The sequence below is a fragment of the Lontra canadensis genome, unplaced genomic scaffold (genome assembly GCF_010015895.1).
Source record: "Lontra canadensis isolate GAN:19392208 unplaced genomic scaffold, GSC_riverotter_1.0 scaffold36, whole genome shotgun sequence".
Classification (NCBI taxonomy): Eukaryota; Metazoa; Chordata; class Mammalia; order Carnivora; family Mustelidae; genus Lontra; species Lontra canadensis.
Window position 1 is genome coordinate 4,902,996 of NW_022631030.1, and position 16,114 is coordinate 4,919,109.

The 16,114-nt window shown below is 58.3% G+C and overlaps 1 protein-coding gene across 3 annotated transcripts in view; it reads right to left on the minus strand.

Annotated features, from left to right (window-relative positions):
- Nucleotides 1–1,536: 1,536 nt before the first annotated feature.
- The window catches only part of TRIM29 (tripartite motif containing 29), a 24,845-nt gene continuing 10,267 nt past the window's right edge, over nucleotides 1,537–16,114 (minus strand). The window contains exons 4-10 of one of the 3 annotated variants that reach the window (XM_032868737.1): nucleotides 14,672–14,870; nucleotides 11,952–12,053; nucleotides 9,528–9,620; nucleotides 7,704–7,799; nucleotides 6,277–6,375; nucleotides 4,826–4,902; nucleotides 1,537–1,901 (exon numbers count right to left, since the gene is read on the minus strand). In XM_032868737.1, coding sequence (XP_032724628.1) covers nucleotides 1,839–1,901; nucleotides 4,826–4,902; nucleotides 6,277–6,375; nucleotides 7,704–7,799; nucleotides 9,528–9,620; nucleotides 11,952–12,053; nucleotides 14,672–14,870 — 729 coding nt within the window. In that variant the 3' untranslated portion in view covers nucleotides 1,537–1,838. Of the gene's footprint in view, nucleotides 1,902–4,825; nucleotides 4,903–6,276; nucleotides 6,379–7,703; nucleotides 7,800–9,527; nucleotides 9,621–11,951; nucleotides 12,054–14,671; nucleotides 14,871–16,114 lie in introns of all 3 variants that reach the window. The other 2 variants (XM_032868736.1, XM_032868739.1) reach the window with 2 other exon arrangements.

Below are 16,114 nucleotides of genomic sequence, written 5' to 3' on the forward strand. Positions count from 1 at the left end.
GGGAGATGGCTGCTCCCCTGGTGTGGTTTGGCCTCAGCTAAGGAGCAGAGCAAAGAACGACAGTGAGAATGAAGGAGCCTTGGAGGGGAGGTCCCCAGCCCCACCAGGGAAAGGGTGTGTTTTAATTACATCCTCTTTCCCTCTCTTCCAGGTCATGCTTCCTCCTGTCTTGCTTGCCTCCTCCAGGAAGCCTTCCCAGACTACCCTTCCAGGCCTCTCTGGACTCCCAGGGCCTGGACAGCCTCATCTCCTTCTTGCATGCCCCAAGCCCAGGAGGGTGCTGCCCTCAGGAGCCTGTTGATTCTCCTGCCAGACTTTGGGTGTGGGGTTCCCCAACCCAGGAAGCTCTCCCCACCATGGAGAAGCCCCTGGTCAGTCTCTGTGTACAGCCACTCCTGGGGTCCTGCTCCCTGCTGGGGATGGGGGATGGGGCGTTCTGAGCACACACAGCCCTCAGGGTAGTCAACGCATCCCAGGGTGCCCCCATCCTCCCTTCTGTTCCCCGTCAGCTGATATCCACCTAACAAAGATCCAGTCTCCTGTACTTCACCCCAGGGGCTTTGACGGGGTGACAGGGAGACTTGAAGGAGCCACATCTTCTGGAAGAAAGAGGAGAGGTGACCCCTCACTAATCAGTGTTGGGGAAGTGTTCAGAAGGGCTATAGGCAGTCCCACTGGGAACTGGGCCACATCCCGGAAACATGTTTGTTCGATACAAAAGAAGTCAGTGATCAGCGGTTTATTCAGGAGGGAAAAGCCCAAGCTAAGTGGCCCCCTCCCCGCCCCTGGCCAGCTGGCCCCGCCCCCTTGTCTCCAGGACCCTTGGGAGCGATGTTGAGAAGAGGAAGGGCCCCACCTTGCTGCTCCTGCTTTGGTCCGTCTCTAGGCCCTGAGCCCCATGACAGTGTGCCACATGGAAGGTAGTCAGAGGGAGGAGGGAGACAGATGGGGGCAGTGGTTGAGGGGGGCTGGTGGTGGGTCAGCCACCCTTAGAAGTAACAGCAGCAGTTACCTGGAAATTCCAAGTGACCTGCCGAGACCCAGTGTCCCTGGCCTGCTCACTTGCCATTGCCAGAGAGGACACAGAACAATGGGATGACCAGGACTCCATGGGGGAAATGACATGTCCCTTGGGCAGCTGGGCCAGGAACTATTTTCATGGATGGATCCTATCACGTTGAGGGAATTGCTTATCCCAGCAGGTAGAAGAGGGACCTGGCCTGGCTAAGACCATCCTTGCAGCCAGGAGAATCCATCCCCAGGGACCTCGGATTCCATATGGTTACGGTGATGCCCGACACAGTCAGGATGATGCCGAGATGCTGAGAGGTTCCCCTCCACGGTGGCCCCGGGCTTCAGGCTCAGCCAGGCTGAGTACTTAGGGCCAGTGGTCTGCCGGCGCCGGGCTGCTGGGAAGGAGAATGTGGGCCCACGCGGGTGGGAGATGGGCAGGCATCTACAGACCACATCCTGGGGAAGGAGGCTTGGAGAGAAATGGCCAAGAGGCCTCAAGATGGCCAAGAGGCCCTCAAGGGGATGGGTGGGAAAGGCAGGCTGCCCCCATGTGGGCCCCGACAACCCCACCCAAGAAAGGGCGGTGGGTTAGGGGAGAGAAGCCCACCTATCTCCCACCCCTTTGATGGCTGGCCTCTGAGCACAGGAAAAGATGGTGGCCATTAGAAGTCCCAAAGCTGGAGAGGAGCCTGGATGGGGCCTGGTTGAAGGCAGGGAGCAGAGGGGGATGGCTCCCTTCCACCCTGATGAGCACAGTAGCGAGAGCAGCAGGATCAGCCGGGGAGGGCAGGGGTGCCAGGGCCTCGGTGCTGCCTGTCTGGAACTCACGGGGCCTCATTGGACCCCATCCCGTTGCCTTTGTTGACATAGAATGGCCGGTAGTGAGACTGTTGGTTGGGGGAGGGAAACAAGAGTGGTTAGGGAGGACAGATGGCAGTGGAGCCGACCAGCCAGACCTACCCTAGCCTCACCTCCCGCCGGGGAAGCAGCAGTCCTCTGAACCCCCTAGCAGGTTCTAGGGGCCCGTGGCCCAAACCGCAGGCTCTATCTACTCAACGCTATCAGTCTCCAGGTTCATAGCTTATTCAGAGTTCATTGCCGCCATTTGGCTGGTGAGCAGGAACCTCAGGCCCTCATCAGACTTCCTCTCTGTGGCCTAGAAGCCGCCCCCACCCCAGCACCACCCTAGATCCTGGTCTCATAGCATTTTCTCCTCTCCAGAGCTGCACCCTGTGTTACAAATGCTTTGTATGGAAGGACTCATGGAGTTTTTATAGCCACCCAATTAAGTGGGTTATCATCATCATACCCATTTCATAGATGGACAAATCGAGGCACAGAGAGGCTAAGCCACTTCCCTAAGGCCACCCGGCTATTGAGTAGTGGAGGTGGGATTTGAGCCCCCTGTAGTCCGGCTCCCAAGCCTCCCCCGTACCCCCTTCCCCGCAACAACCCTACCCACATCTCCAAATCATTCCTTGAGTCTCAAGGGCCACAAGCATTTGCTTCTGGTCTCTGCGTGATTCCCCTGACAGAGAGAGTTCACAGAAGGCAAAAACCTGCCCAGCCCAACACAGAGGGGGGTTCCCCAACTCTATCCCCTTCGCCTCTCTCAACTTGGCCTGTCCTTCAGGGAGCGGCCTCAGCACAGAGCAGAAGCACCTTCCCGCCAGCTCTGCTCTGCTCCCGTCAGCTCCCCAAGCCTAAGAGATCAGCCTCCAGCAATAAGGCCGGATTAGCTGCTGCTTAGTCTATGTGAGAGCGCTCAGCCCTCCGCAGGGCTCTGGAAGTGGCTTTGTGCCTGAGCTGGGTCCACTGATGCCACTGTAGGAGACACTGGGGAGGTCGCCCCTGCCTTCAACCTTGTCTGCCCGGAGATGTGGTCACTTAGCAGCTCCTTAGCCATATCTGGCCCAGAGCAGGGCCTGGGGGGCTGCGGGATGCAGCGGCTGAGTCCTTAACTCGGACCTTGGTTGGCCCCCTTAAGAAGTGACTGCAAGATACAGAGGCACCCAGGCAGGAGGAGGTCACAGCCAAAGCCGCAGAGTTACTCAGTGGCAGGACGGGTCTGGACCCCAGAGTAGTCAATAAGAGCCCTAGAAATGGCTCACGCCTTTCTTTCTGGAAGGCTGGGTCAATAAAGCAGATCACAGGTCAGTGAATGGTGCTGTCCCACGAAGAGCCCAGAAGTGACAGGTGGGCAGAAACAGAATTCCGGGACATCTGGGAAGGGTGCTCTCCCTGTCTCCCCAGCCTGCCCTTGTCCCTTCCCTGGCTCAGGGTCACAGCACGTCAGAGGCCCCCAACTTCTGTTACAGTTGCGAGAACGGTTCACGGGAGGTCACACAACAAGTGGGTATGAAGGCAAGGGCCACATCCCAGGCATTTTGACTCCCAGGACAGCCTCCCTCACGTGCTAGCACCTGCCTCCATTCTAGCCGGAACATTGCCCTGCCAAGCAAGTGTCTCAAGATGGTAATGAGCTTTCTCTGCTGGGACCCAGGCCCTGGGAGGTAGAAGAGTGCGTGGTAGGGAGGGCAAGGCCTGAATCCAGGAACAAAACCCCTTTTTTTTCTCCCCATATCTGCTTTCTGCAGTCCTGCTGTTGCGATGCCCCTGGGCCCAGGTACAAATTACACACACGATCACTTAGCTCCCATCACCAGCAAATTAAAGATTTTCTCCAATTAATCCAGCCCCAGTCGCCGGGGCCTGGAGCAAATCACCTCCCCACGATCTAACCTCCAAATGCAAAGACAGGAGGGAGCTGGGGACTCCTGCCCCTGTCCCCAGCCGAGCCCCTGCTGTCACCCATATCCCAGGGCAGCTGTGTGACTCCCTCAGCTCCAAGAGAGAAGCATTCAGGGAGGTGGAGGCCCAGCCTGTGAAGGATGGCCCTGCTCACGGAGGTCCTGGGTGGGGGTCAGGTCAAAAGGGCATTAGGGGGGCGCCTGGGTGGCTCAATGGGTTAAGCCTCTTCCTTCGGCTCAGGTCATGATCTCAGGGTCCTGGGATCGAGCCCCACATTGGGCTCTCTGCTCAGCGGGGAGCCGGCTTCCCCCCTTCACCGTCTCTCTCTGCCTGCCTCTCTACCTACTTGTGATCTCTGCCTGTCAAATAAATAAATAAAATCTTAAAAAGGGGGGGTGGGCATTAGGGATCCCCGTATCTCAGCACTGCATTACAAGACTGCAGAAACAGAGCCTCAGAGAGGGAATCCCCTGAGCTGGCCAGACCCCAAGGCCATGGTCTCCTCTAGTGTGGTTCTTCAATTCCTGGTTCAGGTGCGTTAGCCACTGAACCCTGAAATATCTCTGTTCCTGACTTTACTGCCTCTGCCTCACCATGTTATCGCCCCAGTGGCCTCTGTGTTGTCAGAGCTAGGGAATGGCCCCAGGAAGGTGGGACCCATCACTAGGATGTCCATCCCCAAGACGGAGAATTTCACACGCCCAGAGCTGATGGGGACACAGTCCTCATTCAGCAAGTATAGATGCCCAGCAACAATTTGCCGAATGAAAGAATCAGGGATGCCCACTTTACAGATTAGAAAACTGAGGCCCAGAAAGTGCATGCTTACCCAGATCCACTGACGGTTAGCCCTGAGTCTCTGCTACCCTTTGCTGAATGCAGAATGTGGGAATTCAGGCCACGGCTGTCCCCTCCCTCCGTCCCATGGCCCAGAGAGGTCACATCCTCCCATCACCTCCCCTGGGTGACTGATGACCAGCTGCCCCTGGGGAGCCCCGTTCCGTGCCCATTCTGGAGATGCCTATGGCCAGACAGGCTGTCCTGACAGCCCATCACTCACCAGCAAAGTCTGCTTGCCAGATTTCCAAGTCTGGGGCTGGGCCTTGGGGCTCTGGCTCCTGATGAGGGAAGGATAGCCTGCAGAGACAGGAGGTGCTGGTCGGAGGGAGCCGAGGTTGGCCATCAGGGCCTCCGGGGCCACAACAGCAGGGGTACCATCTCCAAAGTGACCACCAAGCTCCAGCCAGCCCACTACCAAGTGCAGAGACCCCTGAAGAGGCCTGCAGCAGCTGGGGGGGGGGGGGTACCGCGGAAAATCCTGGAGAGGCTGGCCGAAGGGGGGAGGCACCCAGGCAAACAGAGGGAGGAGGAAGAGGCCAGGTGGGCTGGGCCAGGCGGTCCTGGACTGTGGTCCCCAAATCTAGGTCAGAATCACACTACTCCACAAGGAATTCCCCCCAGCTGCCCTGAAGTTTCACACCACTGACCTTTTCCCATGAGCACAACCGGCTAAGGTATCCACCAGGAGGCGCCCTTTCCAAGGGCCGGTGCTGCATGGCCAGTGTCCCCCCTTCCCACAGGTCTCCTCATTAACCCTCACTCCGTAAGCAGTTTGCCCTGAGCCTCACCTCCAGGAAGCAGCAGTCAGGATGTGAACCCAGGTTTGACAGGGTACCGAAACCCACCCTCATGGTCCTGCCCAGGTCCAGGGCCTCTTGCCTGTTCCAGGAGCAGGAGGCTGGGGCCAGGGCCAGGCCGTCATTTGCCATGTGGCTAAGGTCCACAGTTAAGACAGCAAGCCTATGGGGCCTGGAGCACGTGGGCCCTGTCCGGGCGTGGTCCTCCTGCCCACCGTGCTCCCCTTCAGCCCAGCGGGATCTGTTAGGAGCTCTGGCCCACAGAACTGTGGAAAGCACCCTCTGTCTCAGGCATCAGCCTGCAGGGACAGGCCTTGGGGCCTGGGAAGGAGCAGATTATGACCCCAATAGGAGAAGCTCAGAAATAGACAGGGTCTGCCCTCCTCTGGGGCAGCCTGGAGCCCCGTTCCAGCTGCTCTGAGGGAGGATGAACCGGCCTGGCTGGCCCTTCCCTCCATCTGCATTTAGCAAGAAGATGGAGACAGAGCAGAGACTCAGGTCTCTCCCTGCATCTGGGGGTGGGGGTGGGGGCGCCTTGGCAAAAGAGGGTTCCATGGGTCCTGAGTGGGAGATGGAAAGGGGGGATTTCAGATCTCAATTCTCAGTTCCCAGAAAGAAAAACCCATGCCAGTCCCAAGAGAGGTGAGGAGGGGATGGGGACGGGGATGTGGTCTCGAAGACCAGCCTCGTGCAGCAGGCAGAAGTCCAAGGGCAGGGGGAGCTAGGGATGGTGCCAGGGGAGGGGGGAGGCATCCCTCTTCCAGCAACTCTGGGGAGGAGGGCCAGGATGCCCTAGAAGTGGCAGAGAGCCCCAGAGGGTGTCCCATCTGCCCTGCTGTGGGGAAAGAGAAGGGGAGGGAAGACAGGCCGGTACCAGGATTGTTTTTAAAGCGCCCACTGCCGTCCAGTGGTTTGGAAAACTCTGTGGTGGCCTGTCCCAAGGTGGTGAACTGATAGGGGGCTTTCCCAGAGCCTGCTGGGAGAGAGAGAGGCATTAGCAGCACACCCTGGTCTGGGAGGGGCCAGCGGGAGTCACACCTTGCCCTGGGGCCTGCTATGCTGGGAGCCCAGCCAGGCCACCCCGAGCATGTGCTCTGCCTCCCTCTAGGGTTGCTAGGGTTGCTGGGTAGTTGCTGGTGGGGGGCCATCCTCATGGGCGGGGCTTCTGCTTACACACAGGCAGGCCCCTGCCCAGAGCACCCCACCATCCAAGGCCAGTCCCAGCTGTTGTAATGAGCTCATCTGTGTGAAGGTGACCACACTGTCCCTGGGCTAGTCCTCAGGGGCTCAGAGTATTTGAGGAGGGGCTCTCCTAGGTCAAGGCCTTCACCAGGGCAGAGGGTGGGTGGTGGGTTGGTACAAGCCTGTGGGGAGATACAGGGGAATGTGGAAGCTCCAAATCACACTGGGGGATGAACATCTTCCCTGACCCGTAGCCTCTGATCTAGGCTTGACCAGAGTGCAGGGTGGGACCGCTGGTGGCCAGAACTTGCCAGGCCTAGCTTGGGGAGAGGACATCCCCCGGGGTCTTATAGGCTGGGACCCTCCAGTCACATTCACCTTCTAAGGTTAGCAAGGTGAGCTGGTCCTTCCAAGAGTCCCTGCCCTGGGGATAGGGTGGGATTCCAGCCTGGAAGGGACAGCTGAATGATAAATCGCCTTCCAAGACCACTGCCTGGGGGCCTGCCTGCCCCGCCCTCTCTCCTCCCTCTCCCTGACCCCGGCCAGCCCCTGTACCCTCGCTTCAAGACCACATGGCTCGGGCATCAGAAGACAGAATGGCTTACACCACAGCCCACAGAGCTGTCCCTAGGGCCCTTCAGAAGAGACAGGAGGGGCCTGGCCCACTCCGCCTGGTCTGGAGAGCAGAGTCGGACTCAGGACACTTTAGACATGGTCTAGTCCTGCCTCTCTGAGAAAGGGCCTGACAGGACTCAGGATGTTGGCCGCTGGTACGCGGTCACAGCCTTCTAGAGCCGACAGAGGCCGGCAGGCGCAGGCTGAGCAGTTAAGCTTCCTGCGGGAGGAGGACTCAGAAGTTAGGCCCGATGGAAACAGGATGGGGGTGTCAGGGGCAGGGGTCTCCAGAGGGCGGCGTCCCTACCTCCCTGACCATGCGGATCACGGTTAGGGCCCAGTGTTCGCTAAAACCAGCCCCAAGCCCAGGCTTCCCTGACAGCTGAGACCTCTCTGGCCAGGGTCTGTCCCTTCCAGGGTGGGCAGCTGGTGAGGGAGGGAGCGGAGGCCAGCACAGAGCCTGGAGAGACACAGGAAAGGCAGGGCAAGGTGGGGAGAGCTCACCTTTCAGGGAGAAGGAGGAGCTGCCTTGGACTGCGGGCCCATCATCTGAGTTCTGGATGGTGGAGGAGTATTCCCAGACCCGGGAGGTGTAGTTACCTGGCGAGGCACAGCAGGAGACGTGAGTCCCCCCCAGCACACTTCCCGCCCCTCCTTCCTGCCATCAAAGTTGTCCTAAACCAGTGTCTGCTCGCCTCTGCCGTACCTCAAGGCCCACTGTCCTCAGACTCAGGCTCCGAGTCCCTAACCGGCACGCGGCCCCCATCACTACCTCCACTTTCTGGCCTCACCTCCCCCAGCTCCACTGCGACAGCCCACCCTGTACCCTCTGAGCTCGCGGCACACCAGGCCCTCTCTTGCCCTCGGCACACGCAGCTCCCCCACCCACTCCATCCTTGACAAACGTGTTGGGCCCTCTGGTGTCAGCTTCCCTGTCGTCTCCCCCAAGTCTGTGTGTGCTTCAGCCCCAGGCCTCACGTCACTCTGCTCCCGTGTTGTCCCCCTAGGTTATAAGGGCAAATTTAATTGGGGGCAGGGGACACGGCTGTCTGGCCCAGCATCACATATCCAGCGCCCAGCGCGGGGCCTGGTCCCTAGAAGATTCCATTGCACGGTTGCTGGGTGAGTGCAAGAAGTAAACAAATAAATAGAAACACACGCTAAAACTTGGCCAGAGAGGCAGCTGGTTCAAGTCCTGAAACTCTGCTTGCGAAGCGGGAGTGTCGGTTTGGGAGGACGTCCCTGCAGTCTAGCGGAGAGAGGCAGCGGGGCGGGTGTGGGAGGAACAGCAGAAGCCCCACGAGGACACTCGAGTCTGGGGGCTTCAGAGCCCCCCACGGACGACACCCCTGCCCTGGGCTGCCCTCTCAGCAGCCCTGAGCCCTGGGGCTCTCCCCAGTCAGCTCACTCCATGGCTGAGGGCCTAGTCCTGGTTGATGGTCCTCTCCCACAGCTGTCTGCAGGAGGGCGGGAGCCTGACACTGGGGCTCAGTGGTCAGAGGAGGCTGGGGCGCTCTGCCCGCCCCACTGTGAACCCCTGCCATGGGGACCTTGGGAGGGGTCTCCAGCACGACCCCTAGTGAGCCCATCCACCCAGATCTCTCAGAGCCCATGCCCTCACTGAAGAGGCCCCCCCAACCCCTCCTCAGACCTCCCAGGGCCATGTCTGGTAGAGCTGCCCCAGGACTGCCCTCCCTGCCCACAGCTGGCTGGCACCCCGGAGCCTCCAAAAACCTGGGTCTTTGAGTGCATGGTCCTACACTTGGCACAAGGGTGCCCTCGGTGCACGGGATGGAGGGGTGTCTGTGCTTGCTCGGCCTCTCTCTCCAAGGAAGCCAGGCATCCCCCCTTTCACCTTTTCTAGGCCTTAAGGGCATGTCCCATCCCGGATCTCCAGGGACAGCCCCACTTCCTGTCCTGCCGTCCGTCCCATTTACAGCTACACTAGTCTGTTTTAAAAGTGATTTCTCAATGCAGACGTGCACCCTTCGGTAAAGGGCCCCGGTCCTCTGTGGGTCCTTGTGTTGCAACACATACTAAGGGAAGCTTCCACACTGAAGCCCCACTCCCAGTTTCCCAGACTCACCCTCAGGGATTTCCAGGCTGCTTCTCCGCAGCCTAACTAACGACATCACACACTCTAACACACACACACACACACACACACACACACACACACACACACACACATTGAGCTCAGTAGGACTCCTCCCTGCTTGTCTCTGGGCCCCTAAGCCCATCCCAGCTCCCCACATCCCCCTTCCACGGGGGAGCCCGCCCCCCACCCCCAGTCTACCTCCCAGTCCCTGTGCTGAGTCACTCTCTCACCTTTGGTGCCATACAGATTGTTGAAATTCTTCTGGTTGGTCTCCTTGGAGAGGCGGCTGGGGGACCCTGGCTGGTACGATGTCCTGGCCCCACCTAGGAAGATGAGGACGGGTCCCCACTGTGGAGAGCTGGGTCTGCTTCAAGGCAGGCCCATAGCTTCTGACTTAAGGGGGTTACGCAGGACTCCTTGTCCCCAGACGGTGCCCACTGCCTGTCCGGGGACCCGGGTCCCACCACTAAGACAGCTCGTCTGGGTCTAGATCAGGTAGCCACTTAATTTGCGCTCCAAATCAGGACACTGAACGGTGAAAGGAAGACTGTTAGTAAGTACACAGGAGCATTAGGTGTAAATCTGGAAGCTTCTGCAGAGACTCGGGGTGCATGGTTTCCCTATGTGGGCGGCCCTAAGGATCACCAAGGCCTGAGAAGCCCACACCCCCCTCCCTAGTCAGGCCCTGCAGATGGAGACCCCAGAGGCTGCGAGGTGGTATCCCTGGGACGAAGGAGGATGGTGGCAGCTGTGGGGGGGTACAGGTGCGGGCTCGCCTATGAGGAGGAACCTGGGGCCACGAGTATCTCCCGGGTGCTTCCACCACCAGGGGTAAGACCTCACATTGCTCAGGAGCCTCCAAATTCGGATTCTCAGAACAATCTTGAGAGGCTGGCGGAGTGGGCTCCATACCCCCACTTTACAGATGAAGAAGACATGCTTTCCACATGTGTCTGGGTCCTTCCATCAGCTCCTTCCCTCCCACCTAACAGGCACCCGACTCCCAGCTCTGGTCTGCGGCTTTACTGAGCACGCTGCCCCACCTTCAGGGGCCTGGAAACGCCTCCGCTGGGAAAGGTCACAGCACGAGCCCACTGCCCCAGAGCCCCCAGACTCATGCCAGTAACCCTTGGATGGCCTTGTCTCCTGATCCCCTTTCTGACTCTTCCTGGCCCTTCCCTTGCCTCTACCCTGAGCCTGGGAGTCCCCAGAGGGCAGATTTCCTCCTTCCTCCTGTCCTCAGTGCAAGGGCAGGGACACCGGATGAACCTGTTTCTTCCACCTACAAATGTCACCGCCTGACTCCGTGATAAGCTAGAAGGCTTCCTAGCATCTGAGCTGAATTTCTCTCCTCCCAGACGGGGGTACAGAGGGGACAGAGGGGGTACAAAGTCCCCAGGTCCTGGCTGGAGGGCAGCATCCTGGCAGTTCTGTACTCTTCCCTCTAACCCCACTGCTGCTCTGCTCCCCTCCCCATGACCTGCGGGGGGGAGGGGGAACCCACGCCCCTCTCACTCCCCGAGGGAGCTGAGGGAGCCGAGCAGGGCCCAGCTAAGGGGACCAGTGCACATCAGGGTCCTCACTGGGGAGGCTGGTTAGTGCTGCTCACCCGCTCAAGGACGGGGCCCCAAGGATAGCGCCCTGGGAGGGGAATGGGCCAGGCTGATGGCCTGACCCACACCAGGAATGTGGGGCAGGGGGGACTCGGGTGCCCAGGTGCTTTGCCAGGCCTCTGTCAGGGCCCAGGTGTTGTTTTCACATTGGGTGGAGCTCAGAGATTCCTCCGGCTGAGCTCATCTCTAAAGCCCCTACGCCCTTCCCATGGTGTGTGTGTGTGTGTGTGTGTGTGTGTGTGTGTGGGAAGTGTGTCAATCAGCGCTCAGGCCTGGGGGCTCCCCGGTCCCCAGCTCCTTCCTCACATCTCTCTGTCCCCTTTCTCCCTTTTCCCCACAGCCCCATTCTTCTGAAGACCACCCCCACGCGCGTAGGCACGCCCTCAGGAATGTACCCCCTCTCTCCGAGGGCTGACACTCCTGGCACGCCCACCCTTATGTAACGGGCGTTGTTGCGGTTTGTTGCTGGTGTAAAAGAACGCAACAGGCTTCCCCGGGGGCGAAAACAGGCGGGCTCTGGTCTCTACCTCCACCTAGGCTGACACAAGCTGGGACCGTCCAGGGCCCAGAGAAAAAGGCCAAGGGCCAGGCGCCATGCCAGGAGGGAGCGGGGAGGAAAGGTAGACCAGCCGTCTGTCTCCCCACCCTAGAGGGGCAGAATGGTTCTGGAGGGACTGGCCCTCCCCCAGGACTACAACAAGGCAAGTGGAAGCAGAACACAGCTCAGGCTCAGGCCCCGAGGATCGAGGATCGTTGCTGGTGAAAACAGCAGCTGGGAGACCCGCTGAAAGGAAAGGGAAGCACAGGACTTATTGGGACTGGAGGCAGGGACGGGGGAGCGGGGAGTCAGGAGGTGCCTGTAGTTTATCTCCAACCCGGATGCTTCTGAGGGAGGAATGGGGCACTGTTCTTGGGTCCAGAGGGCCAGCAGGTGTGCGCCCAGACTTCCCCGGGCAAACCCAGTGACGGTCACTCTGGCAAGGCAGAACCCAGCCGAGTCCTGAAGTCAGGGGCCCCGAGGGATGGGGTGCTCTCTCTTACTCTTGGGCGTAAGGTACATGGAGTATCTCTTCATGGTGTCAGGCGCACTCCACTCGTTGCCGTAGCTGTTAGTGTAGCTGCTCATGTAGCGATGGTCAGCTCCTGGGAGGGACAGAGGCCAGCCATCAGAGGGGCAGGTGGAGAGGAGAAGGGGAGTCCTGGGGGCAGGCCTGGTTTCTGCTGAGTCAGCCCACAGCCCCTCTGTCCCAGGCAGAAGCGAGGTTCTCCGAGCCCAGGGAAGGCCATACCCTGCCCAACATTCCCTCTGCTCCTGAGCCGCTGGGAGGTGAGAGACGGTCGGCAAGGCGCCAGCTCCTTCCCTGGACTGACCCTTGTGAGTAAGACCAGAGGCACAGCACTTTGCAGTTGACAAGGTGCTACTGACATCCCTTTCCTTTTTGTTGTGTAACGCAACCCCTGGGCTGGAATAGAGATCCCCACGGGACAGACCAGGAAACTGAGTCTCGGGAGGTAGGTGAAGCCCCATGTCACATGGCCAGTGAGGGCAGAACTGGGGTGTGAGCCCTCATTCCTACTTCCTTACTTTGTCCCAGCCATGTCAGCAGCCCACGGGGGTGGAACGAGGTCCTAGCGTCGGCCTCCAGGGCCAGGGATCCAGCCCGCTGAGCAGAGGCACAAAGAGGGGAGTGAGCTTCGTGGGGCGGGCACTGACTCCCCACCCCACCCCCAGCCACCAGTATACCCCCAAACCCAGAGAAATCGGTGGTGCCACGCTTGCCTTCCCCCAGCTGCACTCCCCCACCCCATTCCTTCCTCTTGTGACTTCTCCATCTTCTATGTTCCCTCTGCCCTTCCCTCTCTGTGCCCCCTGGGCAAGAGAAGGAATGTGTGGTTCAGGTCCTTCTCCTTCATCTTCATCACCTGTACCCAGCAGGGGCCTGACATACAGTAGTGCACTCCACCACAAACATGTGTTCTCCCAGGAGAACCCCCACCCATTGCTCCCTGCTTCGGCTGCTCTGCAAGCTCAGGATGATGGTGGTCAGTCCCTGGGCCTTTGGGGGTAGGACTAAGTCCCTGGTCTGATGGGTAGGCTGTCATCCAGGAGGAGAGGAGATCTGACTCACTGGCCTCCCATTCCCCCCAGCCCTGCCCTATAGCCAGACACACTCCCAACAACAACACAGCAGCAATCAGCAAACCAACACGGAGGCCCAGGGCCCCAGGCACAGGTGCAAGGCTGCTGACATCACAACACCCATCCTGCTCCTGGCAGCGCCTCCCTGCACACCTGGCACAGGGCACGGGGCCACACTTGCTCAGAGGTCATGGTCAATACAATCATTACCTATAAATGACCCGGTGGACAGGTGGTAGGCAGTCCTTCGAGGCTCATGGGCCATCCTGGCCCAATCACAGCCATCCTCATCTGTCTGCCCCGACCTCAGCAGAGGGACCCCACCCCTGGGTTTGTACCTCAGGGACCGTGATCATCACACTCCCAACAGCTCTGCCCGGCGCCAGCCTCAGCAACTTCTTGGCCGGGAAGACCTGGGAGGCTGAGTATCAGAGTGTGAATCTTAACCACATCCCCCACTCAGCTGTGTGCCCATTGAAAAGTTACTTCTCTGAGCCTCGGCCTTCTCATCTATGAAACGCAGTGCATCCTGCAGGGAAAGTAAGCCATGGCCAGCAAAGAGCTCTCACAAAGCCAGCACACTGGGAGTCCTCAGTCACTGTCAGTCACCACCGCTAATGTCATCACCATTGTCATCTGAAGGGGGATTTCAGGACCCGAAGGCCGCTGGAAGCAAATGACTGTCTTGTTGCAGTGGCTCATGGATCCTCAGGTGTCACTGAGGAATGTCCCTCACCTTTCACAGGGACACTGGGTGATGTCACCATCACCAAGATATACAGAGGTCGCCCCTAAAGCCCAGCACATCGGCACACTATTACCCCCTTCTCATCCCCAGGGAATCACCTTCTCTGCTTGGAGACAAAAGACAGGGTCTGCCTCCTTAGGATGTTTGGGGCCAGAGGTGTCCTTAGAGCCCCATGTTGGGCCTGGATCACTGAGTGGGGCCTTGGGAAAGTGCTCCCACTTAGGGCCCTAAAGGGACTGGGCTGGGCTGGTGAGAAGAGACTTAATGGATTAGTTTCTCAGATGAGGAGGCTTTCGGTGAGGTGATTCAGTTGGCCTCAGTAGGGGACAGCGTGACTCAGAAGCTGACATCAGGGAAGCCGGTGAGTCACTGAGACACATGGGTCCCATTGTCCCCAGCCCAGCCTCTGAGCTCAACACCACTCAGTGGGGCCATGGTGACAGGCAAGGTCTCCCTCCCAGCACGATGCAGTTCTAGGTCATGTCTATGGGAGTCCGCAAAATCACCAGGTTAGCATCTGGCCCTTCCAAGTGGCAACCTCCCCACAGCTGCTGGGTTGGGCCCATAATCAGATGTAGCTCGGAATGAAATTAATCCTGAGTTTGATGGATGACCCACAGAGAGGAGGCCTTTGTGCAGCCAGTGCCCAGATGCTCACTGCCCTTGGGAGCCCATGTAACACCACATAACCTTGGCAACCGGTTCAGTGGAGGGTTACAATCCCTGAATCCTAGTCCCAACACCTTGGGTAGGACGGGTGGTTTGGAACAATGAGGGGTCGGCTGGCTAGATGCCAGCCCAGGCATCAGGGATCAGCACTTGGAAAGCACCAGGTGCCCATGGCCATGGTGTTCGTCGAACGAAGAGGCCTACCGTTCTCCATGTGGTTCCTCTCGATGAAGTTACGGCTCAGGTCCGCCTTGCACATCTTCTCAACATGGCGCATGCACACGTTGAGCAGGTCATCCTTGAAGTTGCCAAGTGACTGTCCCAGGCCCTCCCCCTCCAGCAGAACATGGTAGGTGGGCAGAGGTGGGGGGAGGGAGTAATTGCTCATCAATGCACCAAATTCCTACCAAGGAAGGAAAGAAGCCATTAACTTCCTAGGTCTTTAGTAGCCGAGGGGACACGTCTCTGCAGGGAGCTCTCTGTCCAGCTGGAAGGGTCAACGCTGGGAGCCTTGTTATTCCAGACACAGCTGGGCTACCAACTAGCCCCACTTGTCCTCTTATGTTTCTCCTTCTGTAAAATGAAAGGGTTTGGCCCAACTCCACTAGATGCTAACATCCCTGATGGTGTAAGTAGTCATATATGTGACTCCATGGTTCCTACCTCTTCAACTGGACACGTCGTTCTATCTTACAGGGGTTTCTGAGAGCGACACAAGCTGGGATGTCTTGGGGAGTGAAAGCACTAAGGAGATGCAAGGTATTTCTAGAACGTTCTGGGTCAGTCACGGTGCTACGTCCACCTTTACATACCACACTTAAAGCCTGCCTCTCACCTCCCCTCCCCCTCACCTGGAGAGTCCCTCCTCTTTCTGAAACCTGTATGGGCTTGGGCCTTCAAGACCCAGTTCAAATTCCACCTCTTCCACAGCTGTGTTCGATTACTCCAACAAGCTTGCCCTTCCCAGAGCTTCCATGGGCACTTATCTCAGGAACCACATGCTTTATCATTTAATTACATACTCTTCTATATTGCTCTCTAATTGTACATGTCTTATCTTCCCAGCCGGACTGCAGCTCCTCAGGGGCAAAAACCATGTCTTCTACTTCTCTATTCTCCACAGCACCCACCACAGTCCTGGGGCATGCAGCGGTGCCCAAAACACTCTAGCAGCTGGATGAATAGACAGACAGGTAAGGTCAAGGATCACGCCTAGGCAGCTCTTCCACACCATGTCTCATACCCAAAGCAAACCTCACTAATCAATCCCACAACTCTTTCCTACTGAGCCTGGAGCACTGTTAGTACATATCAACTGAAGCAGGTACAAGGTCATACTTGTGTGCCTTCTTTAGAGGAGGGATGGAAATGGCTTAGATGGAAAAATTAAATGGGCAGATGGAATGGAGCTTGGAAAGATGGGTGGATGGATGGGTGGATGGATGGATGGATGATGGATGGATGGATAAATGGATGGATGGATGGATGGATGGATGATCATGGTAGATGGATGGATGGATGGTAGATGGATGGATGGATGGATGGATGGATGGATGGATGGATAAATGGATGGATGGATGGATGGATGGATGGATAAATGGATGGATGGATGGATGGATGGATGGATAAATGGATGGATGGATGGAT